Here is a 26976-nt window from a genome sequence, read left to right on the forward strand (position 1 = left end):
TCTCAGGCTCTTTCGTCCTCCCAAAATCCCTTCTCAGACGCTCCTGTCCTCCCAAAATCCGTTCTCAGACTCCCCATCCTCCCAAAATCCGTTCTCAGACTCTCCCATCCTCCCAAAATCATTCTCAGACTCCCCATCCTCCCAAAATCCATTCTCAGGCTCTTCCATCCTCCCAAAATCCGTTCTCAGGCTCCCTTGTCCTCCCAAAATCCTTTCTCAGACGCTCCTGTCCTCCCAAAATCCGTTCTCAGACTCTCCCGTCCTCCCAAAATGAAGCTCTGTCCCCATCAAACGCCCCCTCCCCTCCCCAGCCTGGCGCCGCGTCCACTTTCTGTCTGTGGATTCAGCGCCTGCAGGGACTGCGCGCAGGGGGAGCCTCACAGGATTTGTCCTTTGGAGACCGGCTGGTTTCTCAGCTCAGCGTCCTCCGCCTTCGCCGCCGCAGCCTGGCCTGTGTGGGAATCTCCTTCCCTTTAGGGGGAACCGTGTCCCGTTGTGTGCAGGGACCGCGTCGACCGCGTCCGTTCATCTGTGGGCCTCTTCATGGACACCTGGGCTGCCTCCCCTTTGGGGCGAGGGCGAATAACGCTGCTGTGAACGCGGGTGTGCAAAGGGCCCTTCCCAATCCCGTTTTCAAGCGTTCTGGGTGTATAGTTATGAGGGACTTGCTGAGTGACAGAGTAATGATGTGTTAATTGTTCTGAGGAAAACAGCCAAACTGTTTTCCACAGCAGCATCTCAGACGGACACGTCCCCCAGCAGCACAGCAGGGACACGGCTCTTGTCCTCGCCGACACTTGCTACTTTCTGGCTTTTTGTTTGTTGTGTACTAACGATGCTGGTGGGTGCAATGTGGTGTCTGGCTGCGGTTTTTATTTGTGTCTCCCTAATGACCAGCACCTTCTCGGGTGTCTGTGAGCCATTTATACCTCATGGAGAGGACGGAGAAATGACCGTCAAGCCCTTGATGTTCTGCTGTGGTTTCGAGCCATGCACTGTATCCATCTGTTAAATCGGCCACACTATTTACCCCAGCATTTGCATCACAGCCCCGCCAGCCACGTGGGTCCTTCCTTCCTTCCTTCCTTCCTTCCTTCCTTCTTTCCTTCTTTCCTTCCTTCCTCCCTCCCTCCCTCCCTCCCTTCCTTCCTTTTCTTTTTTAGATGGAGTTTTATTCTGTCACCCAGGCTGGAGTGCCGTGGGGCCATCTCCGCTCACTGCAACCTGCAACCTCTGCCTCCCGGTTTCAAGCAATTCTCGTGCCTCGGCCCTCCAAGTAGCTGGGATTACAGGCACCTGCCACCATGACTGGCTAATTTTTATATTTTTAGTAGAGACAAGGTTTCACCACGTTGCCCAGGCTGGTCTCAAACTCCTGACCTCAAGTGATCCACCTGCCTCAGCCTTCCAAAGCACTGGGAATTACAGGCGTGAGCCACTGCACCTGGTGGCCTCACTTTCTCTGCACACTGTCAACCTTGCAGCAGTTGCTATTTTTAACCTTCAGCCATTCTCTCTGCCACAACACCTCCTTGTGGTTTTAGTTGCATTTCCCCAGTGGTGGGTGATTCTGAACCTCTTTCCAGGTGCTTGTTTCCATTTGCACGTTGTCGTGGGTTAAATGTATCTTCACGTCTCTTGCCTGTTTTTAAATTGTTCTCTACTGCTGAGTTTTTTTTTTGTTTTTTGTTTTTTGTTTTTGTTTTTATTGCAGGAAAATACGCAAAACATGAAACTTACCATTTCAGCCATTGTAAACAGTCACGGAATTGTACAACCATCACCACTGTTTAGTTCCAGAACTTTTCACTCCCCAGATGGAAAACCTCAAATCCAAAAAGCATTTACTTCCCCTTCCCCAATCCCTTCAGCTTCTGAGTAACAATGAATTTGCTTTCTGTCTCTGTGGATCTGCCTATTCTGGGTATTTCATACAAATAAAATCATAAAAGCTGGGCATGGTGGTGCATGCCTGTGGTCTCGGCTACTTGAGAGGATGAGGCAGGAGGATGGTTTGAGGCCAGGAGTTTGAGACCAGCCTGGGAAACATAGCAGGACCCTGTCACTATTTTTTTTTTTTTTTTTTTAGACGGAGTCTTGCTCTGTTGCCCAGGCTGGACTGCAGTGACCGGATCTCAGCTCACTGCAAGCTCCGCCTCCCGGGTTTACGCCATTCTCCTGCCTCAGCCTCCCGAGCAGCTGGGACTACAGGCGCCCGCCACCTCGCCCGGCTAGATTTTTGTATTTTTTAGTAGAGACGGGGTTTCACCGTGTTAGCCAGGATGGTCTCGATCTCCTGACCTCGTGATCCGCCCATCTCGGCCTCCCAAAGTGCTGGGATTACAGGCTTGAGCCACCGCGCCCGGCCTACTATTTTTATTTATTTCTTTATTTTTATTTATTTTTTTTGAGATGGAGTTTCACTCTTGTTGCCCAGACTGGAGTGCAATGGCGCGATCTCGGCCCACTGCAACTTCCGCCTCCTGGGTTTAAGCAATTCTCCTGCCTCGGCCTCTGGAGTTGCTGGGATTATAGGCATGTGCCACCACACCCAGCTAATTTTGTATTTTTCATAGAGGCGGGGTTTCGCCATGTTGGTCAGGCTGGTCTCAAACTCCTGCCCTCAGGTGATCCGCCCGCCTCGGCCTCCCAAAGTGCTGGGATGACACGCATAAGCCACCACGCTTGGCCCCAGAGTTTCATTCATTTTAATGGCAAAATCACACTGCATTTGGTTCATCCATGCACCTGCTGAGGACACTTGGTTTATTTCTACCTTGTATATATTGTGTGTGTTTGTTTGTTTGTTTGTTTGTTTGAGACGGAGTCTCGCTCTGTTGCCCAGGCTGGAGTGCAGTGTACAGTCTCAGCTCACTGCAACCTCCACCTCCCGGGTTTGATTCCCCTGCCTCAGCTTCCTAAGTAGCTGGGACTACAGGCATGCACCACCACACCCCCCTAAATTTTGCATTTTAAAAAATATTTATTTATTTATTTATTTATTTATTTATTTATTTATTTATTTATTTTTGAGATGGAATCTCACTCTGTCACCCAGGCTGGAGTGCACTGACCTGATCTCAGCTCACTGCAACCTCTGCCTCCTGGGTTCAAGCTATTCTCCTTGAATACAGGCACCTGCCATGCCTAGCTAATTTTTGTATTTTTTTTTTTTTTGAGACGGAGTCTGGCTCTGCCGCCCAGGCTGGAGTGCAGTGGCCGGATCTCAGCTCACTGCAAGCTCCGCCTCCCGGGTTCACGCCATTCTCCTGCCTCAGCCTCCTGAGTAGTTGGGACTACAGGCGCCCACCACCGCGCCCGGCTAGTTTTTTGTATTTTTTAGTAGAGACAGGGTTTCACCGTGTTAGCCAGGATGGTCTCGATCTCCTGACCTCGTGATCCACCCGTCTCGGCCTCCCAAAGTGCTGGGATTACAGGCTTGAGCCACCGCGCCCGGCTAATTTTTGTATTTTTAGTAGAGACGGGGTTTAACCGTGTTGGCCAGGTTGGTCTCCAACTCAGGGCCTCAGGTGATCCACCCGCCTCAGCCTCCCAAAGTGCTGGGATTATAGGCGTGAGCCACCATGCTCGGCCGGGACTTTGTGTATTTTCAGTAGAGATGGGGTTTCACCATATTGGCCAGGCTGGTCTCGAACTCCTGGCCTCCAGCAGTCTGCCCACCTCAGTCTCCCAAAGTGCTGGGATTATAGGCATGAGCCGCCATGCCCAGCCAGTACTTTGTATTTTCAGTAGAGATGGGGTTTCACCATATTGGCCAGGCTGGTCTCGAATAGGCATGAGCCACCATGCCTGGCGTCTTTTGTATATTGTGAATAGTGCTGCTGTGAACATTTACATACAAGCTGTTATTTGAACACCTGTTTTCACTTCTTTTGGGTATATAACATATCCATGGAGTCATATGGTAACTCTGTGTGGAACTTGTTGAGGAACTGCTGGACTTTTTCTAACAGTGACTGTTTTACATTCCCAACAGCAGTGAATTTCTCCTCATCCTTAACACTTGCTATTTTTATTTATTTATTATCATGGCCATCCTAATGGATATGGAATGGTATCTTACTGTGGTTTTGATTTGCATTTCCCCAGTGACTAATGAGGTTGAGCATCTTTTCAAGTGCTTCATGGCCATTTTTTTTTTTGTGTGTATATATATTATTTGTTTGTTTGTTTTGGAGACGGAGTCTTGCTCTGTCACCCAGACTGGAGTGCAGTGGCGCGATCTCGGCTCACTGCAACCTCTGCCTCCCAGTTTCAGGCGATTCTCCTGCTTCAGCCTCCTAAGTAGCTGGGATTACATGCACATGCCACCATGCCTGGCTAAGTGTTTTGTTTTGTTTTGTTTTGTTTTTTGAGACGGAGTCTCGCTCTGTTACCCAGGCTGGAGTGCAGTGGCCGGATCTCAGCTCACTTCAAGCTCCACCTCCTGGGTTTACGCCATTCTCCTGCCTCAGCCTACCGAGTAGCTGGAACTACAGGCGCCCGCCACCTCGCCTGGCTAGATTTTTGTTTTGTTTTTTTTTTTTTTTAGTAGAGACGGGGTTTCACCGTGTTAGTCAGGATGGTCTTGATCTCCTGACCTCGTGATCCGCCCGTCTCGGCCTCCCAAAGTGCTGGGATTACAGGCTTGAGCCACCGCGCCCGGCCGTGTTTTGTATTTTTAGTAGAGATGGGGTTTCACCATGTTAGGCAGGATGGTCTCGATCTCCTGACCTCATGATCTGCTCACCTCAGCCTCCCAAAGTGCTGGGATTACAGGCGTGACCCACCGTGCCTGGCCATATTTTTTTTAAGATGGAGTCTCGCACTGTTGCCCAGGCTGGAGTGCAATGGTGCGATCTTGGCTCACTGCAACCTTTGCCTCCCCGGTTCAAGTGATTCTCCCACCTCCGCCTCCCAAGTAGCTGGGATTATGGGCACCCACCAGCACACCCGGCTGATTTTTGTATTTGTGGTAGAGATGGGGTTTTACCATGTTGGCCAGACTGTTCTTGAACTCCTGAACTCAAGGGATCTGCCTGCCTTGGCATCCCAAAGTGCTGGGATTACAGGCATGAGCCACTGCACCGGCCATTTGTGTATCTTCTTTTTTTTTTTTTTTTTTTTTGAGACGGAGTCTCGCTCTGTCGCCCAGGCTGGAGTGCAGTGGCGCGACCTCTCGGCTCACTGCAAGCTCCGCCTCCCGGGTTCACGCCGTTCTCCTGCCGCAGCCTCCCGAGTAGCTGGGACTACAGGTGCCCGCCACCTCGCCCGGCTAATTTTTTTTTGTATTTTTTTAAGTAGAGACGGGGTTTCACCGTGTTAGCCAGGATGGTCTCGATCTCCTGACCTCGTGATCCACCCGTCTCGGCCTCCCAAAGTGCTGGGATTACAGGCTTGAGCCACCGCGCCCGGCCTGTGTATCTTCTTTGAAGAAATGTCTGTTCAAGTCCTTTACCCATGTTCATTATTTATTTTATTTTGGGGCAGCCTGGAGTACATTGGCTCAATCACAGCTCTCTGTGGCCTCAACCGCCTGGACTCAAATGACCCTCCCACCTCAGACTCCCAAGTAGCTGTAATTATAGGCTCATGCCACCACACCCAGCTAATGTTTGTATATTTAGTAGAGACGGGGTTTCTTTCTTTCTTTCTTTTTTTTTGAGACGGAGTCTTGCTCTGTCACCTAGTGGCGCAATTGATTTTGGCTCACTGCAAGGTCCACCTCCCGGGTTCACACCATTCTCCTGCCTCAGCCTCCTGAGCAGCTGGGACTACAGGTGCCCACCACCACGCCCGGCTAATTTTTTCTATTTTTAGTAGAGATGGGGTTTCATTGTGTTAGCCAGGATGGTCTCGATCTCCTGACCTCGTGATCCGCCCGCTTCAGCCTCCCAAAGTGCTGGGATTACAGGTGTGAGCCACCGAGCCTGGCCTGTTTTTTGAGGATCTTCTATACGTAAGACCATGTCATGTGCAATAGTTTTCTTTTCCAATTTTGGATACCTTTAATTTCTTTTTTTTTTTTTTTTTTTTGAGACGGAGTCTCGCTCTGTTGCCCGGGCTGGAGTGCAGTAGCCGGATCTCAGCTCACTGCAAGCTCCGCCTCCCGGGTTTACGCCATTCTCCTGCCTCAGCCTCCCGAGTAGCTGGGACTACAGGCGCCCGCCAACTTACCCGGCTAGTTTTTTGTATTTTTTTAGTAGAGACAGGGTTTCACCGTGTTAGCCAGGATGGTCTCGATCTCCTGACCTCGTGATCCACCCGTCTCGGCCTCCCAAAGTGCTGGGATTACAGGCTTGAGCCACTGCGCCCGGCCTAATTTCTTTTTCTTGATTAATGCTCTGGCTAGAACATCCAGAACAATGTTGAACAGAAGCAGCAGCAGTGGGTATCCTCGTCTCTTTAAAAGGCTTTTAGTTTCTCACCAATGAGTATGATGTTAGCTGTGTTTGTTTTTTGTTTGTTTGTTTTTTGACACAGTCTCCCTCTGTTGTTCGGGGGGAGTGCAGTGGTGCGATCTCGTCTCACTGCAGCCTCCACCTCCTGGATTCACGTAATTCTCGTGTCTCAGTCTCCTGAGAAGCTGGCGTGCGCCACCATGCCCAGCTAATTTTAATTTTTGTATTTTTAGTGGAGGTGGGGTTTCAACATGTTGGGCAGTCTGGTCTTGAACTCCTGACCTCAAGTGATCCACCCTCCTTGGCCTTCCAAAGTGCTGGGATTACAGGCTGAGTCACCGTGCCTGGCCTGATGAAGTTGTTTCTGCTCCTAGTTTATTGAGTCTTATTATCATGAAAGGATTTTGAATTTTATGAAATTTTTTTTCTGCATCAATTGAGATGATTGCGTGGGTTTTTCTTAATTCTGTTAATCTGGTGTATGACATTGAATTTCGTCTGTTCACTCACCCTTGCATTCCTGGGATAAATCCCACTGGGTTATGGTACATAATCCTTTAAAAAATGCTGCTTTTCAGCCGGGCGCGATGGCTCATGCCTGTAATCCCAGCACTTTGGGAGGCCGAGGTGGGCGGATCATGAGGTCAGGAGTTTGAGACCAGCCTGGCCAACATGATGAAACCCTGTCTCTACTAAAAATACAAAAATTAGCTGGGTGTGGTGGTGCACACCTCTAATCCCAGTTACTTGGGAGGCTGAGGCAGGAGAATTGCTTGAACCCGGAAGGCGAAGGTTGTGGTGGGCTGAGATTGTACCACTGCACTCCAGCCTGGGTGACAGAGCGAGACTCCGTCTCAAAAAAAAAAAAAAAAAAAAATGCTGCTTCTCTGACGGGCAGCACTTTAAAAGGGATTGTGTTTGCTCATATTTTGCCAAGAACGTTTGCATCTATATTCATAAAGGATACTCATCTGGAATTTTCTTTTTGTGATGTCATTAATGTTGAGTTTTGAGAATTATTAATATTTTTTGTATGCAAGCTATTTGCTGGATATATGATTTGCTAATTTTTAAAATTTTTGTTTCTATTTTTTTATATTTATTTATTGAGACAGAGTCTTGCTCTGTTGCCCAGGCCAGAGTGCAATGACGTGATCTCTGCTCACCGCAACCTCTGCCTCCTGGGTTCAAGCAACTCTCCTTCCTCAGCCTGCCAAGCAGCTGGGATTACAGGCACGCACCACCACACCCAGCTAATTTTTTGTATTTTTAGTACAGATGGGGTTTCACCATATTGGCCAAGCTGGTCTTTTTTTTTTTTTTTTTTTTTTTTTTTTTTTTTTTGAGACGGAGTCTCGCTCTGTCACCCAGGCTGGAGTGCAGTGGCTGGATCTCGGCTCACTGCAAGCTCCGCCTCCCGGGTTCACGCCATTCTCCTGCCTCAGCCTCCCAAGTAGCTGGGACTATAGGCGCCCGCCACCTCGCCCGGCTAGTTTTTTGTATTTTTTAGTAGAGACGGGGTTTCACCGTGTTAGCCAGGATGGTCTCGATCTCCTGACCTCGTGATCCGCCCGCCTCGGCCTCCCAAAGTGCTGGGATTACAGGCGTGAGCCACTGCGCCCGGCCAGCCAAGCTGGTCTTGAACTCCTGACCTCAGGTGATCCACCCGGCTCGGCCTCCCAAAGTGCTGGGATTACAGGAGTGAGCCACTGCGCCTGGCGTAGACAACCCAATTTTTAACAAAAGCAAAGATTTTTAACAGGCACGTTCCAGAAGAGGGCACACTGACAGTTAACAGGCACATGCGAAGTGGTCAAACGTGAGTAGCCATCAGGAAAATCAACGACGTCCTACTACACTAAAATGGAAAAAAAAACATTGCCGGACGTGGCCATTTGCAAATATCATTTCCCAGTCTGTGTCTTTTGATTCTCTTGACAGCATATTTGAGTTAATTTTTTAATGTGTAAGGTATGAGTGGAGGTCCTTATTAAAAATTGTTTAGGCTGGGTGTGTGACTCATGCCTGTAATCGTAGCACTTTGGGAGGCTGAGGTGGGAGGATCATTTGAGCCCAGGAGTTTGAGATCAGCTGGGCTAACATGGCGAGACCCCGTCTCTACAAAAAATGAGAAAATTAGCTGGGTGTGGCACTACGCATCTGTGGTCTCCGGCTGGAGCCGGAGGATCACTTGAGCCCAGGAGATTGAGGCTGCAGTGAGCCATGATTGCAGTGAGATGCGATCACATCCAGTTACATTTGATTTTCAGATAAACAACGGAAGTATATAGTATAGGCTGGGGGCAGTGGCTCATTCCTGTAATCCCAGCACGTTAGGAAGCCAAGGCAGGTGGATCACCTGAGGTCAGGAGTTCGAGACCAGCCTGGCCAACATGATGAAACCCCGTCTCTACTAAAAATACAAAAAAGTTAGCCAGGTGTGGCGGCAGGCACCTGTAATCCCAGCTACTTGGGAGGCTGAGACAGGAGAATTGCTTGAACCTGGGAGACAGAGGTCACAGTGAGCCAAGATTGTGCCACTGCATTCCAGCCTGGGCAACAAGAGTGAGAAACTCTATGTCAAAAAAAAAAAAAAGAAAAAAAGGCCGGGCGCCGTGGCTCAAGCCTGTAATCCCAGCACTTTGGGAGGCCGAGACGGGCGGATCACGAGGTCAGGAGATCGAAACCATCCTGGCTAACACGGTGAAACCCCGTCTCTACTAAAAAATACAAAAAACTAGCCGGGCGAGGTGGCGGGCGCCTGTAGTCCCAGCTACTCGGGAGGCTGAGGCCAGAGAATGGCGTGAACCCAGGAGGCGGAGCTTGCAGTGAGCTGAGATCCGGCCACTGCACTCCAGCCTGGGCGACAGAGCGAGACTCCGTCTCAAAAAAAAAAAAAAAGAAAAAAACTGGAATTGTCTGTCTTTTCTCATTGTTTTAAAAGCACTCTTTATATATTCTGGATCTGCATTCTGTACCAGAGATGTGTACTGCAAACATCCTTTCTCCGCCTGGCTTTGTTTTCACTCTTGGTGGTCGCAGACATCTTGGGGGCCACTTGAAGGAATTCTAAGCTGACCAGAGGCTGGGCTGGACTCACCGTTGGGCACCCAGCCGGAGACCCCAGGGCCACCCTCCCGGGTTCCATCCTAGAAGAGAAGACACTTGCACTGTCCCAGCCTCTTCTGTGGTGACTTCTTTTGCACAAGGGTTCACGGGCAGGAGTCTGGTCTGCACAAGAGGGACTTAGCCTGGCTGCGGCTGCACCTGATGTCTGTGGACACCTGACCCTGGTGCAGGCCTTTCCCCTACAGACCCCAGGACCTTGCCTTGTGATGCTCACGGTGCCTGCTCCTTCTCAGAGCCCTCGTTTCTCCCTTTAATGCACACCCCATCAGCACCTCGTCCAGCCCGTGTCCTCCATACGTTTGAGGTCAGGGGCCTCAATTCCTGGCACGGCCCCTCCACTCCAGTCCTCCCAGAAACAAAGACAAGAGCAAGATGTGCATCGCCCAGGGTCCCACAGAGTGGTGCCTCCTTTTAGTGCCTTCTAGGCCCCTTTAGTGACAGGACTACAGAAAATACCCCTCAGGTCATGGGTCACCCCGATTTGATGAAGAGTCCATAGAATTGTCTCTGCTGCACTTTGCAAGCACTTTCTCTTCTGCACGTTTGGAACCTGCCAGGGCCTGTCTTGTCTTTCTCATTGCCTCCTCGCGGGCTGAACCTACTGTCCGGTCCCCGGACCCCCTGCCCAGGGTCAGAGGGACGCCTACCTAGCTCAGGGTCTTGGGCCGGAGGGACTGGAGGAGGGAGCAGGGTCGACCGCTCAGCTGTCCGCCCGGGGGTGGAGGGTCGGGGGGAGGTGCCGGCCCACTATCGGAGGCGGCCACGGGAGGACCAACTGTGCAATGGGTGGGGCCGCGGCTGACTGTGGTGGTCGCGGGGGCTGAGGACCAGAGGCTGCTGGGGAGCGGGGGTACGAGCCAGGCGTCGGCGGTTGGGTCGGGCGCGGAGTCGCGGGCAGGAGGGTGCGCGCGAGGTCGAGGCGAGTCCCCCGGGAGGCGGGCAGAGCCTAAGCTCCGGTCTTCCCGCGACTGGCGGAACGGGCCTGGGAGGGACGTTTTCCCAGACACCAGGTGCACTAGGTGGACGGCCCGAGGGCCGGGACGCACGCAGGGGCCGGGCAGGATGGCTCTGGCGTCGATGCCCGCGCGCTTCAGGGCTTGGTCTGGCTGCCCCTCCATCCTTGTTGGTTTCTCGGGGTGCGGACCCCGCGCCGCACCAGGCGATGCTGGGCCTGCCCATGGCCACCACCTCGCTTCATTCCCGTCTCTTTGGGCCGCCGCATTCGTCCGCCTGCCCGTCTCTCCCTGCGCAAAATTCCAAGATGAGCAAATACTGGGCGCACGGTGGAGCGCCGCGGGGGCCCCCCTGAGCCGGGGCGGGGCGGGGGCGGGACCAGAGTCTGGCCGGGGCGTGCCCAAGGGGAGTGACTCCCCGGTTTGCGGCCCGGCGCTGTCCGCGGTGCTCAGCGCCCGCCCGGGCGCCTGGGGCCGGCGCGCCATGGGGAACCGCAGCACCGCGGACCCGGACGGGCTGCTGGCCGGACGCGGGCCGGGCGCGGGGGCGGCTGCGGGGCTGGCAGGGCCGGGCGCGGCGGCGCTGGTTGGAGGCGTGCTGCTCATCGGCGCGGTGCTCGCGGGGAACTCGCTCGTGTGCGTGAGCGTGGCCACCGAGCGCGCCCTGCAGACGCCCACCAACTCCTTCATCGTGAGCCTGGCGGCCGCCGACCTCCTCCTCGCTCTCCTGGTGCTGCCGCTCTTCGTCTACTCCGAGGTGAGCCCCGTCTGGCCGCACGAGCATCTTCATCTGCTCCTCGGTTCTCCGTCCCTGTCCCTGCGGAGGACCCGGCGCGACCCGGCCCCTTTCTGCTCCGGAGCCTCCAGCTGGGGCGGCGGCAGGGGCGCTGCGCCTGGTCCCTCCGCGCTACACCCACCGCCGCCACCTCGCGACCTTCCCCCCGCTGCGCTGTCCCCCGACCCCCGTTCCTCTCCTCCCTTCCCCTTCTGTCTTGGCGTCTGCTATCCAGGAGATGCCCGTCCTTCGATCTAGGGACCCCAGAAATAGGCGACTTTGTGAAGCCAGCCCCCTCCCGCCGCCCGGCAGCTGGATTTCACCCCCAGGGCAACCAGCTGGACAGGCAGGCAGATGCGGACTCGGCCCCCTGGCTGCCCTGGGACACACACACACGCACTGCACACACGCACTGCACACGGCCACAGCCACAGACCACCACGCACACCCAGTGCGGATGCTGGCTCACCCCCAGGAGGCTCACAGCTCACAGGGGAGACCTGGGCTGGACAGAACCCAGGGGAGGGTGTGTGGGGGCCAGGCCCCTGCTGAGAACCCTGGGGAGAAGCCCGAGGGGGAATTGGGGGATGGATCCCACACTCCACACCAGATCTGGCCCTCGGATGGGTTGGACTTGGTGCCAGCCCCTCTGCAGCCAGAGAAAAGCAGCTTAAGGCTGAGCTGGGGACGCGGTGTCCCGGACTGTGGAGGAGGGGGGACTCGGGGTTTCCCCTTGGTAGACACGGTGAGTCCTGGCGGCTGGGGCAGAGACCAGCAGCACGGGACACGCATGACCTGTGCTCCTTTCGAGCCGCAGACGTCACAGTGACGACGTTTAAGCTCCTAATCTTCCCAAATCGGCGGGAAGGGATTAAGGGGGCTGCCTGCTCCTTTGCCCTTGAAGAGAGTCACTCCACGTGGACTCCTACGCTGGGCACTGGGCAGGTCTTCATATTTTTAATTATAATTTATCTTCAAGACAATTATGTGGATACTATCATCATCCTCGTCTTACAGATGAGGAAACAAATGAATTAATGCGCCCGAGTCTCCCACAGAGAGCTTCACCAGACAGGCTGGCTCATGCCCTGAAGGACAGAGCAGCCAGCTTCATGTCTAGGCCCAGCGGGGACCCTGCCTACCCCAGGCTGGGGAGGGGCTCTCCTTGAGCCCGATGACATCAGGCCCCGCCCCCAGGGAATTCCCCAGGCCCGTTCTCATGTTTGTAACAAAAGGGAGACCAAGGTCAGGAGTGGTGGCTCACACCTGTAATCCCAGAACTTTGGGAGGCCAAGGCAGGAGGATCGCTTGAACCCAGGAGTTTGAGACCAGCCTGGGAAACATACCGGGCCGGGTCTCTACAAAAAATTAAAATATCGGCCGGGCGCGGTGGCTCACGCCTGTAATCCCAGCACTTTGGGAGGCCGAGGAGGGCGGACCACGAGGTCAGGAGATCGAGACCATCCTGGTTGACACAGCGAAACCCCGTCTCTACTAAAAATGCAAAAAATTAGCCGGGTGTGGCGGCGGGCGCCTGTAGTCCCAGCTACTTGGGAGGCTGAGGCAGGAGAATGGCGGGAACCCAGGAGGCGAAGCTTGCAGTGAGCCGAGATCGTCCCAGGGCACTCCAGCCTGCGCCACTGAGCGAGACTCCCTCTCAGAAAAAAAAAAAAAAAAAAAATGAAAATATCAGCCTGGGATGGTGGCATGCGGCTGCTGTCCCAGCTATTCGGGGGAACTGAGGCAGGAGTATCGCTTAAACCCGGGAGGCGGAGGTTGCAGTGAGCTGAGATCGCATCACTGCACTCCAGCCTGGGCAACAAGAGTGCAACTCCGTCTCAAAAAAACAAACAAAAAGAAAAACAAAAATAAAAAATAAATAAATCAGTTGGGGGGTGGTGGCGCGCGGCTGTAGTCCCAGCTACTCTGGAGACTGAGGTGGGAGGATCGCTTGAGCCCAGGAGTTCCAGGCTACGGTGAGCCATGATGGAGCCACCGCACTCCAGCCTGGGTGACAGAGCGAGACCCTAACTGAAAACAAAGGGAGACCTGAGTGCAGAGGGGTTGTTTCTCTGCCTGCTCCTCTGGCCTCTGGTTCACAGCGGGCCCCCTCCTCCATATTCAGCCCTGGAACTACCCATAAGAGAGGGGGTCACAAGGGCCCGCGGTGGCTGGGAAACCTCAGGGCCTGTGGTGTCGCCGCGCAGGTCCAGGGTGGCGCGTGGCTGCTGAGCCCCCGCCTGTGCGACGCCCTCATGGCCATGGACGTCATGCTGTGCACCGCCTCTATCTTCAACCTGTGCGCCATCAGCGTGGACAGGTGCGCCGCCCTCCCCGCCCGCGCCCCCGCGCCCTCGCGCCCCTCCCGCCGCCGCCGCCCTCACCGCGGCCTCCGCGCTGTCCCGCGCACCCTCGGCGCTCCCCGCAGGTTCGTGGCCGTGGCCGTGCCGCTGCGCTACAACCGCCAGGGCGGGAGCCACCGGCAGCTGCTGCTCATCGGCGCCACGTGGCTGCTGTCCGCAGCGGTGGCGGCGCCCGTGCTGTGCGGCCTCAACGACGTGCGCGGCCGTGACCCCGCCGTGTGCCGCCTGGAGGACCGCGACTACGTGGTCTACTCGTCCGTGTGCTCCTTCTTCCTACCCTGTCCGCTCATGCTGCTGCTCTACTGGGCCACGTTCCGCGGCCTGCGGCGCTGGGAGGTGGCCCGTCGCGCCAAGCTGCACGGCCGCGCGCCCCGCCGACCCAGCGGCCCCGGCCCTCCTTCCCTTGTGCCCCGCCTTCCCCAGGACCCCTGCGGCCCTGACTGTGCGCCCCCGGCGCCCCGCCTCCCCCAGGACCCCTGCGGCCCCGACTGCGCGCCCCCCGCGCCCGGCCCTCCCCAGGGTCCCTGCGGCCCCGACCGTGCGCCCCCAGCGCCCGGCCTTCCCCAGGGTCTCCGCGGCCCCAACTGTGCGCCCCCCGTGCCCGGCCTCCCCCCGGACTCCTGCGACTCCAACTGTGCGCCCCCAGACGCCGTCCGAGCCGCTGCGCTCCCACCCCAGACCCCACCGCAGACCCGCAGGAGGCGGCGTGCCAAGATCACCGGCCGGGAGCGCAAGGCCATGAGGGTCCTGCCTGTGGTAGTCGGTGCGTTCCTGCCCTGGGGGGCTGGGTAGAGAGGAGGGGAGGAGTACGAGGCGCGGAGGGGCAGGGGGCGCTGACGTGGCTCTCGGCGCCCCCAGGGGCCTTCCTGCTGTGCTGGACGCCCTTCTTCGTGGTGCACATCACACAGGCGCTGTGTCCTGCCTGCTCCGTGCCCCCGCGGCTGGTTAGTGCGGTCACCTGGCTGGGCTACGTCAACAGCGCCCTCAACCCCGTCATCTACACTGTCTTCAACGCCGAGTTCCGCAATGTCTTCCGCAAGGCCCTGCGTGCCTGCTGCTGAGCCGGACCCCCACCCCCACCCCCCGCGGCCTGGGCACCGGCCTGGTGGCCAGGCCTCCGGGACCAAGGATATGGGGAGGGCGGTTTTGTACGTTAATTAAACAAATTCCTTCCCAAACTCAGCTGTGAAGGCTCCTGGGGTTGATGGGGAAGGGAGGAGGAAGGGCTTCTGCCCCAGTGGCCCCAGGCCGCCCAGCCAGTTAACCCCTTCCTTCCCGCCAAGGAAGCCCACAGAGCAGACCCCACCAAGCCGGCCCCCTGCTCAGAGTGAGCGGGGGAAGGGGCCCCTGGAGACCCACTCAGTTCGGCAGTGCTCTGGCCCAGCCTACCCTCTCTGCAGGGGAGAGGAAATGGCACCGAGCAGAGCAAGGTGTCTCCTGGGGAAGCCCAGTTCCAATGGGAAGAAATGAATGAGGCGAGAGGGGCTGGGGGGGCGGTCAGCCGCCAGGCCCTGCCCAGGCCAACTCCCGCCTCCGAGGACGAAGCACAGGGTCTCCTGGCTCTGCTGTCCCAGCAGACCCAGGCGGGGGAGCCTGATATATCATTTTAGAAGCTGCCTTGAGGTCAGAGCACAGCTTCCTGCCAGTCCCTGGCCAGAGGATGCCCCAAGCCCCACAGGAAGGGGCCTGTGGTGATAGGTGGGGTCCCACCAAGAGGCTTCCCTGGAGGGAGCTCCATGCTCAGTCACCCAGCCAGCCTCTGCCCAGCATCCACCCATGTGGCTGGGCCAAGGGGTAGGAGTAGGGAGGAGGCAGCAGGGTCAGAGGGTGGGCAGAGCGACCCAGGCTGCCTGTCTGCCCTGGGCTGCCTGGCTTTGTCAACCATAGTACAGCCCCTGACCCTGGGGGAGGAGGGGTGGCTCCCAGGGCCCTCAGTGCAGTTAACAGCCCACCCTGGACTGGATCCAGCTCTCTCCCAGGCCCAGGCTGTGGGAGAAATGGGAGGCCCTCCGCCTCCCAGTCCTGCTGGCTGGAGCTTTACTGTGCTGGGGATGCAGCATCTACAGCCAGGGCGGCCAGTCATGGTGCCAAGCTCCCATCTGAACACTGAGAGACTGGGCTGTGCAGTCTACAGCAGTGGGTACAACCTCAGCTAAAATACTCAGTGCAGGCTGGGTGTGGTGTCACACCTGTAATCCCAGCTACTCGGGAGGCTGAGACAGGAGGATCCCTTAAAGCTAGGGGGTCAAGGCTGCAGTAAGCTGAGATCACACCACTGCACTCCAGCCTGGGTGACAGGGTGAGACCTTGTCTCAAAAAAGAAAAGAAGAAATACTGGGTGGAGAGACGACCAAGCCCAATTACGTCAGTGCAGCTGCCCCGTCCCGTCTGCTGACCACGTACTTCTGTCACAGCTTCAGCGGCTGCCTCCTCCTGGACACCTTCCCCGACTACCTACTTCCCAGGACCAGCCTGTCCCAGCCAGCCCCTGGAACAGACTGAGTCACAATGGATTCTTGTCGGACACCCATGAGAGTAAAGGAGGGGCTCCCGTCAGCCTTGTCCCAGGACCCACGGCCCCACACATGCCTCACTGACAGTGCTGGAGGCCACGGGAGGTGCACACGCATCTGGGGGTCCTGGGGGTGCTGACAGCCCTGGGGCGGGGCGACCTCTGGCCATCAGCCTCCCAGGCTTGGAAAGGAGGAGCTGTGGGAACCTGGGATCCCAAGAGATGTGTGGTGCTCCGGCTTCCATTTTACGGAAAATCGGGGAAGAGTAAGTTGCCCCCACAATTCCAGGGAACACCCCCACTCCACTCCTGCAGAGCCTGGTTGCAGGCGGCCAGGTGCATCACTGCTGGTGGGGTCACGGTGCCAAGGGGCTCCCACGGTGCCTTCCCCACCAGGCGGGGGTTTGGCCACTTCTGCGGCTGTGCTCTCTGCACAGAGACGCTGGTGTTTCCAGCTTTGGGGGATTCTTCTTAGAGGTGCAGGTCCTCACTTCCCTGCCACCTTTATGTTGGTTAAGACCCAAAGGAGGCCGGGCGCGGTGGCTCAAGCCTGTAATCCCAGCACTTTGGGAGGCCGAGACGGGCGGATCACGAGGTCAGGAGATCGAGACCATCCTGGCTGACACAGTGAAACCCCGTCTCTACTAAAAAATACAAAAAAACTAACCGGGCGCGGTTCTGGGCACCTGTAGTCCCAGCTACTCGGGAGGCTGAGGCAGGAGAATGGCGTGAACCCGGGAGGCGGAGCTTGCAGTGAGCCAAGATCACGCCACTGCACTCCAGCCTGGGCAGCAGAGCGAGACTCTGTCTCAAAAAAAAAAAAAAAAAAAAAAGACCCAAAGGAGCAGGCCCAGCCCTGCTGCCTCATGGAGGTCAACCCACGGCCCACCTGCCTGGACAGTGCCGAGGCCAAGCAGAGCCTCTAAGATGCCTCCACCTTGTGGCAATGGCGGACCCTGCTGGGTTGGACGAAAAGCCACTCAGTGTAGAGTCTCAGAGGAAGGGACAGGCGGGGCGAGGGTCAGAGGAAGGGCCAGGCGGGGCGAGGGTCAGAGGAAGGGCCAGGCGGGGCGAGGGTCAGACCAAGGGAAAGGTGAGGTGAGGGACAGGAGGGAGAGCATCTCGGTGGGAGAGGCAGGAGGGACAGGCAGGGTGAGGGTCAGAGGAAGGAACAGGTGGGGTGAGGGACAGGCGGGGTGAGGGCAGCATCTGGAGTGGGTGCTGCAGCAGGCCAGACACCTTTTCCAGCCTCCACTGCTCACTGGCAGCACCAACGGGGCAGCACCGAGTGCGTCTAAGCAGGACGATGAAACATCAGTGGGGCTTGGCCCGGCTGGGTGGAGACTTTACTAAGTAAATAGGCCAGGGCAGTGGCTCACGCCTGTAATCCCAGCACTTTGGGAGGTCGAGGTGGGTGGATCACCTGAGGACAGGAGTTCGAGACCAGCCTGGCCAACACGAAGAAACCCTGTCTCTACCAAAAATTCCTAAACTAGCTGGGTATGGTGGTGAGCACCTATAATCCCAGCTACTCAGGTGGCTGAGGCAGGAGAATCGCTTGAACCTGGGAGGCAGAGGTTGCAGTGAGCCAAGATTGTGCCACTGCACTCCAGCCTGGGTGACAGGGTGAAACTGTCTCAAAGAAAAAAAAAAATAGAAAACCAGAATAAATCAGGTGGTCCTGAGAAACCCAGAGACTCAAATATGGTGGGGGGTTCTCTGCAGGGCCCACAGAGCCAGTGAGCCCTGCCCCCATGCACAACCTCTTCCAGGGGAACTCTGGCCGCCTCTCGTAGAGCTCCAGCTGGTGCAGAAAGCGCTTAGAGGCAAACATCAGAATCGTTGGTGCAGGTTCCTCCTGGCGCTGCCAGCCCACCCCAGGTGCCTGCTGAGCTTTTGCTGAGTCTGTACTTTCTTGCCCCAGTGCAGCCACAGCCGTGGAGCCTTCAGTGTGCAGAGAACACAGGCCATGAGCGCAGAAGCTTCCAGAACAAGAGTGACGCTGCTCCAGCAGAGCTCTCAGTCAGGAGGGCAGGTGGGTCCCATGTCCAGGCCCAGCCCAGTGCCCAAACACACTGGACATGCCCCCTTGTGTCCCATGCAGGCCTCAGTCCTTTCTCTTTCCTCCACCTGGCACCAGGGCCATGAGAAACAAGCGGGAGACCAGGAGGCCATGAGGCTCTGCATGTGGATCCCTGGACCAAGGCCACCGAGCCGTCCACATGGACTGAACAGGCTGCACTGGGCCATCGGGCTTGCTCAGGAAGCCTGGGCACAGGAGGGTACCGGGTGCACAGAAACCTGGCGGGAAGGGCCGCAGGCCTGCTGCACTTGCCAGCAGCCACGAGGTTCTCGTGGAACAGAAGGAATGAAGACCTCCTGGACTACAGGTGCCACCAGATGCCAGGGCTTCAGTCTGGCCGTGCTGCCCCGTGCACCGGAGGCTCCGGCCTGGCCGCGCTGCCCTGTGGACTGGAGATGCGGTGGGCTTGGGATTCCCACCTGCACAAGGAGAAGGAAGGGGAGGAAACCCCCCTGAGGGCTGGCACTGAAACCGGCCGCCCGCGTGGGGCAGGGAGACCTTATTTACACTTTATTGACAGACACAACACGTATGTACATGCGTCGCAGCACAGGCCCTGTGGGCAAGACCGGACGCTCATGATCCCAGGGATAAAAAATCTCTCCGCGAGCGGGCGGGGGGCCCGGGCGGGGGGAGTCCGCTCCCCAGGGCACCATTCGCTTAAAGTGTGTTAATAACTTGTCCAGCAAGTTTCTTTACCTTCCCACACCCCTCTTCTCAACGTCCCCCCAGAGTCCTCAGGGGGGCCTTCGACCTGCAAAAGCCTCACAGGAGTGCGAGGGGCCCCAGCTCCCAGGGCGGCCGATGGAGCCTCACACGGTCACCTTCTCCATCACGCTTTCAGCCACGTGGACTTCGTCGGCCTGGACCGTGACAGCTGCTGACTGGCCGCATATGTGCTGGTGATCCTTCCAGTCCTGGAAGGGAGGACACACCCATGTCCGCGGGGTCAGTGGGTGCAGCAGGGCCTTGGAGCAGGGTCCCCAAGGTGGACCCCAGGCCCCTCACCCCAGAGGGTGCAGCCCCCTGTGAGCCCACCTGGGGGTACTGAGAGAATGCCCTCCCCAGTGCGCCCACACTCTGGTGGCCTCTGCTCCAATACAGCCTTCTCCACACTCTCTTGGTTTGAGGAACTGGATCAAAAGGCAAACAACAGGTGGGGCGTGGTGGCTCACGCCTGTAATCCCAGCACTTTGGGAGGCCCAGGCAGGTGGATCCCCTGAGGTCAGGAGTTCAAGACCAGCCTGGCCAACATGGTAAAACCCCGTATCCACTAAAAACACAAAAAGTAGCTGGGCATGGTGGCAGGCACCTCTAATCCCAGTTACTCAGGAGGCTGAGGCAGGAGAACTGCTTGAACCTGGGAGGGAGAGGGTGCAGTGAGCCAAGATGGTGCCACTGCACTCCAGCCCATGGGAGAGAACAACTCCATATCAAAATAAAAGTCAAACAACAAACCAGGGTAAGACTCTCCAAAGCAGTTGTTTTGTGTTAGGGATGTAAACAAAAAATATCAGACATGCAGAAAAACATTTAAATACATGATCAAGTTCTGTGGGGTTTTTTTTGTTGTTTTTGGGACAGAGTTTTGCTCTTGTTGCCCAGGCTGGAGTGCAATGCAAAATCTCGGCTCACTACAACCTCCACCTCCAGGGTTCAAGCAATTCTCTTGCCTCAGCCTCCCTAGTAGCTGGGATTACAGGTGCCCGCCACCACACCTGGCTAATGTTTTACATTTTTAGTAGAGATAGGGGTTCACCATGTTGGTCAGGCTGGTCTCGAACTCCTGACCTCAGGGGATCTGCCCACCTCAGCCTCCCAAAGTGCTGGGATTATAGGCGTGAGCCACTGTGCCCGGCCCCAGTTCTGTTTTTAATGGCAAAGATGAAAAAGCAAACTGGAACCAGCCTGTGGCTGCAGAGGGGCTCTGCAGAGAGAAGGAGGGGGATGGTGCTTGGGAGAAGTCACAGCTCCGGTGAGGTCAGCACACGGAACCAGGCCCCACCTCCTGCTACCTCAAGCACCTCGGAACACAGCAGAGGTCTAGAGGAAGCGCCAGGTGCTGAAGCTGAGGCGGCCTCGTCAGACAGAGGCAGCTCCCTGCACGGGGGCGTGACAGGTACACACACAACACACAGAGCAGAAATAAACGCGTCCAAATGGTGACCGGGTTATTCCCTAGAGGGCAGAATTCCAGCTGATTATAATAAAAAAGCAAAATTAGGCGCAGTGGCTCAGGGCTGTAATCCCATCATGTTGAGAGGCCGAGGTGGGCAGATCACCTGAGGCCAGGAGATGAAGAGATCACCTGAGGCCAGCCTGCTCAACATGTCAAAACCCCATCTCTACTAAAAATACAAAAACTAGCCGCCTGTGGTCGCGCACGCCTGCAATCCCAGCTACCTGGGAGGCTGAGGCACGAGAATCACTTGAATCTGGGAGGTGGAGGTTGCAGTGAGCTGAGATTGTGCCTCTGCACTCCAGCCCAGGCAACAGAGAGAGACTATGTCTCATAAAAAAAAAAAAAAAAAAAAAAAAAAAAAAAAAAAAAAAAAAAAAAAAAATTTCCTGGTAACAGACTATAAATCTACATGGCATGAAAACACACATCAGCAAACCGCCGCATCGGGTGCAGACCCACCGCCCGCCCCTCCCCGGCCTCCACTCCGGGGCAACCAGGACGGGTTCCGGTTCCTGCCCAGACTCTGTGTGGGGCGAGGGGCCTGCACCCCTCATGGGAGCTGCCCCCACTGAGAGGATGTGGGCCCTGGATAAGGCCCCCAGGAGTTCTAGATGCTTTTTCTCTGGTCTACAGGTTTGAGCCACTCCCTGGGGCCTGTGCAGATGGAGGGAGAGGGGGCGCACGTCAGTGTTCACTCTGAGCTACAGAAGCTTCCATCAAGTTCTCCAAGCAAAGAGGCAAATGCCCAGGGTTGACTTTTAAAAATCAGACATCCTGAGTTCTTTTTTAAAGAAAAATTTTCCATCTTTTTTTTTTTTTTTTTGAGACGGAGTCTCACTCTGTCACCCAGGCTGGAGTGTGGTGGCCGGATCTCAGCTCACTGCAAGCTCCGCCTCCTGGGTTCAAGCCATTCTCCTGCCTCAGCCTCCCGAGTAGCTGGGACTACAGGCGCCCGCCACCTCGCCCGGTTAGTTTTTTGTATTTTTTAGTAGAGACGGGGTTTCACCAGGTTAGCCAGGATGGTCTCGATCTCCTGACCTCGTGATCCGCCCGTCTCGGCCTCCCAAAGTGCTGGGATTACAGGCTTGAGCCACCGCGCCCGGCCAATGTGATGCTTCTTACAGTATAATGTTAAAATACTTTTGAAAAAAAAAAATCATTATCTGAAAAGCCAGAATTAGAAATTAGTGTTTTAGTTTTCGAAAAATAGAAAAAAATGGTTAAATTCACAAGAAGCTAACAGTGAAGGCCGGGCGCGGTGGCTCAAGCCTGTAATCCCAGCACTTTGGGAGGCCGAGGCGGGCAGATCACGAGGTCAGGAGATCGAGACCATCCTGGCTAACACGGTGAAACCCCGTCTCTACTAAAAAATACAAAAAAACTAGCCGGGCGAGGTGGCGGGCGCCTGTAGTCCCAGCTACTTGGGAGGCTGAGGCAGGAGAATGGCGTGAACCCAGGAGGCGGAGCTTGCAGTGAGCTGAGATCCAGCCACTGCACTCCAGCCCGGGCGACAGAGCGAGACTCCGTCTCAAAAAAAAAAAAAAAGAAAAAAAGAAGGTGGGTGATTCAGTCCGGGTGGTGCTGGGAGCAGGCCACAGGCAGGACACCAGGGCTGGGTGGGGAAAAATGCCCAGAGCCCCCAAACCCTCCTGGGAACAGGCCCTGCCGTGGGGACTGCAGAGGTACCCTGTCTACAGGCGCGCGTGTGTGGAGAAAGCATAAAGAGTACGGGTGCCAGAAACACGCCTCAGCTGACAGCCCCCAGGCCCAGGAGGGGCTGGACCACACGGAGCTTGGCCCCCAAGGCTGGCTTTCTTCAGGTGGGTGGTGGGTGCAGGGGATTCCTGTTGGGGTTTCATAACACGCATAAACTCATGTGTATACTTTTGTGTACACACCAAGTCCTCTATAATGAATTTTTAAAATTATCACTGCTTTTTTTTTTTGAGACAGGGTTGTGCTCTCTCGCCCAAGGTAGAGTGCACTGGAGTCACCTCAGCTCACCGCAGCCTCAACCTCTCCTGGCTCAAGGGATCCTCCTACCTAAGCCTTCCAAGTAGTTGGGACCACAGGCTTACACCAACTAATTCTTTCGTATTTTGTAGAGATGGAGTCTCATGTACGTTGCCCAGGTTGGTCTCAAACTCCTGGGCTCAAGCAATCCGTCTGCCTCGGCCTCCCAAAGAGCTGGGATTGCAGGCATGAGCCACCACACCTGACCTATCACCGCTTTTTAAGAGTAAGATGTTAGAGTCCGGGCGCAGTAGCTCACGCCTATAATCCTAGCACTTTGGGAGGCAGAGGTGGGCGTATCACCTGAGGTCAGGAGTTCGAGGCCAGGCTGGCCAATGTGGAGACAACCCAGCTCTACAAAAATACAAACAATTAGCCAGATGTGGTAGTGTGTGCCTGCAGTCCCAGCTACTCGGGAGGCAGAGACAGGAGAACTGCTTGAACCCAGGAGGTGGAGGTTGCAGTGAGCGGATATCATGCCACTACACTCCAGCCTGGGTGACAGAGTGAGACTCCATCTCAAAACTAAACAAATAGGCCGGGCGCGGTGGCTCAAGCCTGTAATCCCAGCACTTTGGGAAGCCGAGGCAGGCAGATCACGAGGTCAGGAGATTGAGACCATCCTGGCTGACACGGTGAAACCCCATCTCTACTAAAAAATACAAAAAACTAGCCAGGCGAGGTGGCAGGCACCTGTAGTCCCAGCTACTGGGGAGGCTGAGGCAGGAGAATGGCGTGAACCCGGGAGGCGGAGCTTGCAGTGAGCTGAGATCCGGCCACTGCACTCCAGCCTGGGCGACAGAGCGAGACTCCGTCTCAAAAAAAAAAAAAAAAAAAACACTAAACAAATAAAAATAAGACATTAGAAAACCAAACACTAAATTTTTGTTATCTCTAAGGGGTGAGAATATGAGGACTTCAACTTCCTATCATATATAATTTTGAAGTTATGAATTTAAAACTAAGCTTTTTTTTTTTTTCTTGAGACAGAGTCTCGCTCTGTCACCCAGGCTGGAGTGCAGTGGTGTGATCTCCGCTCACTGCAACCTCTGCCTCCCGGGATCAAGCGATTCTCCTGCCTCAGCCTCCCGAGTAGCTGGGACTACAGGCGCCCGCCACCACGCCCGGCTAATTTTTTGTATTTTTAGTAGAGACGGGGTTTCACCGTGTTAGCTAGGATGGTCTCGATCTCCTGACCTCGTGATCCGCCTGCCTCGGCCTCCCAAAGTGCTGGGATTATAGGGGTGAGCCCCCATGCCTGGCTGAAGGCAGCTTTTTAAAGAACAGGATCTGAGGGAGGCTTGGAGACAGGGTGGCCAGGGCTGGAGGTCCGGCTGGAAGGCAGCTTTTTAAAGAACGGAATGTGGCCAGGCGTGGTGGCTCATGCCTGTAATCCCAGGATGATCAAGACCATCCTGGCTAACATGGTGAAACCCTGTCTCTACTAAACATATAAAAACAATTAACCGGGCGTGGTGGTGGGCGCCTGTAGTCCCAGCTACTTGGGAGGCTGAGGCAGGAGAATGGCGTGAACCTGGGAGTTGGAGGTTGCAGTGAGCCGGGATCGCGCCACTGCACTCCAGCCTGGGTGACAGAGTGAGACTCCATCTCAAAAAAAAAAAAAAAAAAAAAAAAAAAAAAAAAAAAAAAGAACGGGATGTGTTCATTTTGTTGGTGAAAGGAGCTCAGCGAGTGCTTATACTGGGGCCCAAAAAGCTTCTGCCAGGAATGTATATACTCGGCCTCTGCAGTACGCTTTCTCTGCTTGAGGAAATTCTATCCTCCCACTGAAATTGAGATAAATTAAAATGTATATTGTAATACCTATAGCAGTAAGAAAATAACTCATAACTTAAAAGATACTGTTTAAAATTGTTCAACAAAAGAACTGGTACACTAGAAAATACAACTAGAAAATACACATTTAACAGAAAAGAAGTTAGTGAAAGAACAGAGGAGCAAGACATGAGACATAAACTGCAAATACAAACACAAATCCACTCATCGATAATTACATTAAACATGAGTAGATTAGGTTTTGCGAGGTGGCTCATGCCTGTAATCCCAGCACTTCGGGAGGCCAAGGTGGACGGGTTACTTGAGTCAAGGAGTTCAAGACCAGCCTGGCCAACATGGCAAAACCCCATCTCTACAAAAAATACAAAAATTAGCTGGCCATGGTGGCGCATGCCTGCAATCCCAACTACTTGGGAGGCTGAAGCAGGAGAATCACTTGAACCTGGGAGGCGGAGGTTGCAGTGAGCAGAGATTGTGCCACTGCACTCCAGCCTGGGAGACAGAGCAAGACTGTATCACAAAACAACAACAACAAAAAAAATGGGCATGGTGGCAGGTGCCTGTAATACCAGCTACTTGGGAGGCTGAGGGAGGAGTATTGCTTGAACCTGGGAAGCGGTGGCTGCACTGAGCTGAGATTGTGCCACTGCACTGCACTCCAGCCTGGGTGACAGAGTGAAACTCCACTTCAAAAAAAAAAAAAAGAAAAGAAAAAAAGGCTGGGTGCAGTGGCTCACACCTGTAATCGTAGCACTTTGGGAGGCCGAGGCGGGCGGATCACTTGAGGTCAGGAGCTCAAGACCAGCCTGACCAACATGGTGAAACCCTGTGTCTACTAAAAATACAAAAATTAGCTGGGTCTGGTGGTGCCCTCCTGCAGTCCCAGCTACTCGGGAGAATGAGGCACAAGAATCCCTTGAACCGGCCGGGCGCGGTGGCTCAAGCCTGTAATCCCAGCACTTTGGGAGGCCAAGACGGGTGGATCACGAGGTCAGAAGATCGAGACCATCCTGGCTAACACGGTGAAACCCCGTCTCTACTAAAAAATACAAAAAACTAGCCGGGCGAGGTGGCGGGCGCCTGTAGTCCCAGCTACTCGGGAGGCTGAGGCAGGAGAATGGCATGAACCCGGGAGGCGGGGCTTGCAGTGAGCTGAGATCCGGCCACTGCACTCCAGCCTGGGCGACAGAGCAAGACTCCGTCTCAAAAAAAAAAAAAAAAAAGAATCCCTTGAACCCAGGAGGCAGAGGTTGCAGTGAGCTGAGATTACACCAGTGCACTCCAGCCTGGGCGACAGAGCGATACTCTGTCTCAACTCAAAAAACAAAACAGGCCTAGTGCCAGTGCGGTGGCTCACACCTGTAATCTTAGAACTTTGGGAGGCCAAGACGGGTGGATCATCTGAGGTCAGGAGTTCGAGACCAGTCTGACCAACACAGAGAAACCATCTCTCTACTACAAATACAAAAATTAGGCCAGGCGTGGTGGCTCCCGCCTGTAATCCCAGCACTTTGGGAGGCCAAGGCGGGTGGATCACCTGAGGTCGGGAGTTCAAGACCAGCTTGACCAACACGGAGAAACCCCATCTCTACTAAAAATACAAAAATTAGCCAGGCATGGTGGCGCATGCCTGTAATCCCAGCTACTCAAGAGGCTGAGGTAGGAGAATCGCTTGAACCCGGGAGGCGGAGGTTGCGGTGAGCTGAGATCGCGCCATTGCACTCCAGCCTGGGCAAAAAGAACGAAACTCCGTCTCAAAAAAAAAAAACAAAAATTAGCTGGATGTGGAGGCGCACACTTGTAATCCCAGCTACTCAGGAGGCTGAGGAAGGGGAATCACTTGAACCCAGGACGTTGAGTTTGCAGTGGGCTGAGATAGCGCCACTGCACTCCAGCCTGGCGACAGAGTGAGACTCTGTCTCAAAAAAAAAAAATTAAAAAGGCTGGGCGCAGTGGCTCACGCCTGTAATCCCAGCGCTTTGGGAGGCCGAGGCGGGCGGATCAAGAGGTCAGGAGATCAAGACCATCCTGGCTAACACAGTGAAACCCCGTCTCTACTAAAACAAATACAAAAATTAGCCAGGCGTGGTGGCGGGCACCCATAGTCCCTGCTACGTGGGAGGCTGAGGCAGGAGAATAGCGTGAACCCAGGAGGCAGAGCTTGCAGTGAGCCGAGATCGCACCACTGCACTCCAGCCTGGCGACAGAGCAAGACTCTGTTTCAACAACAACAACAACAACAACAACAACAAAAGCAGAGGCTATCAGACTAGATTAAAACCTAAGATCCAAGCACATTCTGTCTCTAAGGGAATGCTTAAGAGCCAAGGACACAAATTAGAAGTAACAAGATGTTTGTTTATTTATATATTTATTTATTTAAAAAATAGAAACAGGGTCTCGCTTTGTTGGCCAGGCTGGTCCCGGGCTCAAGTGATCCTCCCCGCTTGGCCTCCCAAAGTGTTGGGATTACTGCTGTGGGTCACCGCACCCAGCCAAAAAGATGTTTTCTAAAAAGATGCAGGTTGGGTGCAGTGACACACGCCTGTCATCCCAGCACTTTGGGAGGCCAAGCAGGGGGTGGAACACTTGAGTCGAAGGGTTCGAGACCAGCCTGGGCAACATGGCGAAACCTTGTCTCAACTAAAAATACAAAAAATTAGCTGGACATGGGGCGTGTATCTGTAGAGGCTGCAGTAAGTCAAGATCATGCCACTGCACTCCAGTCTGGGTGACAGAGTGAGACTGTCTCAAAAACAAAAGATGCA

General features: G+C 55.1%; 2 protein-coding genes and 1 long non-coding RNA gene across 5 annotated transcripts in view; 2 read left to right on the forward strand and 1 right to left on the reverse strand.

Moving 5' to 3' along the window:
* LOC114672196 (uncharacterized) overlaps positions 1-18410 on the forward strand; it is a 31728-nt gene extending 13318 nt beyond the window's left edge. The window contains exons 2-3 of the long non-coding RNA XR_003722404.2: positions 18063-18168; positions 18274-18410. This is a non-coding gene — a long non-coding RNA (uncharacterized LOC114672196). The remainder of the gene's footprint in view (positions 1-18062; positions 18169-18273) is intronic.
* DRD4 (dopamine receptor D4) lies at positions 10603-14803 on the forward strand. Of its 2 annotated transcripts, none has more exons than XM_077961612.1 (4): positions 10603-11240; positions 13466-13578; positions 13687-14384; positions 14480-14803. In XM_077961612.1, the coding sequence occupies exons 1-4, from the start codon at positions 10608-10610 to the stop codon at positions 14680-14682; spliced, it is 1647 nt and encodes a 548-aa protein (XP_077817738.1). In that variant the 5' UTR covers positions 10603-10607; the 3' UTR covers positions 14683-14803. The 2 variants fall into 2 exon arrangements, with proteins under 2 accessions (XP_077817738.1, XP_077817737.1); XM_077961611.1 differs by having other exon boundaries at positions 10968-11240; positions 14530-14668.
* A 301-nt stretch (positions 18411-18711) lies between the features above and the next one.
* The window catches only part of DEAF1 (DEAF1 transcription factor), a 51579-nt gene continuing 43314 nt past the window's right edge, over positions 18712-26976 (reverse strand). For both annotated transcript variants that reach the window (XR_013403358.1, XM_015113248.3), the window contains one exon: positions 18712-19133. Coding sequence is in view for 1 of the 2 variants with exons in the window: in XM_015113248.3 (XP_014968734.1) it covers positions 19029-19133 (105 nt within the window). In the remaining variant the exon portion in view is untranslated. The remainder of the gene's footprint in view (positions 19134-26976) is intronic.

The sequence above is a fragment of the Macaca mulatta genome, chromosome 14 (assembly GCF_049350105.2).
Source record: "Macaca mulatta isolate MMU2019108-1 chromosome 14, T2T-MMU8v2.0, whole genome shotgun sequence".
Lineage (NCBI taxonomy): Eukaryota > Metazoa > Chordata > Mammalia > Primates > Cercopithecidae > Macaca > Macaca mulatta.

Bases quoted from the DNA above. Each gene is read 5' to 3' on its own strand.
- DRD4 (XM_077961612.1), top strand. From the start codon at position 10,608: ATGCCCGCGCGCTTCAGGGCTTGGTCTGGCTGCCCCTCCATCCTTGTT. The intron at 11,241-13,465 runs GTGAGCCCCGTC...GTCGCCGCGCAG, and splicing joins CGCTCTTCGTCTACTCCGAG to GTCCAGGGTGGCGCGTGGCT. The intron at 13,579-13,686 runs GTGCGCCGCCCT...CGCTCCCCGCAG, and splicing joins TGCGCCATCAGCGTGGACAG to GTTCGTGGCCGTGGCCGTGC.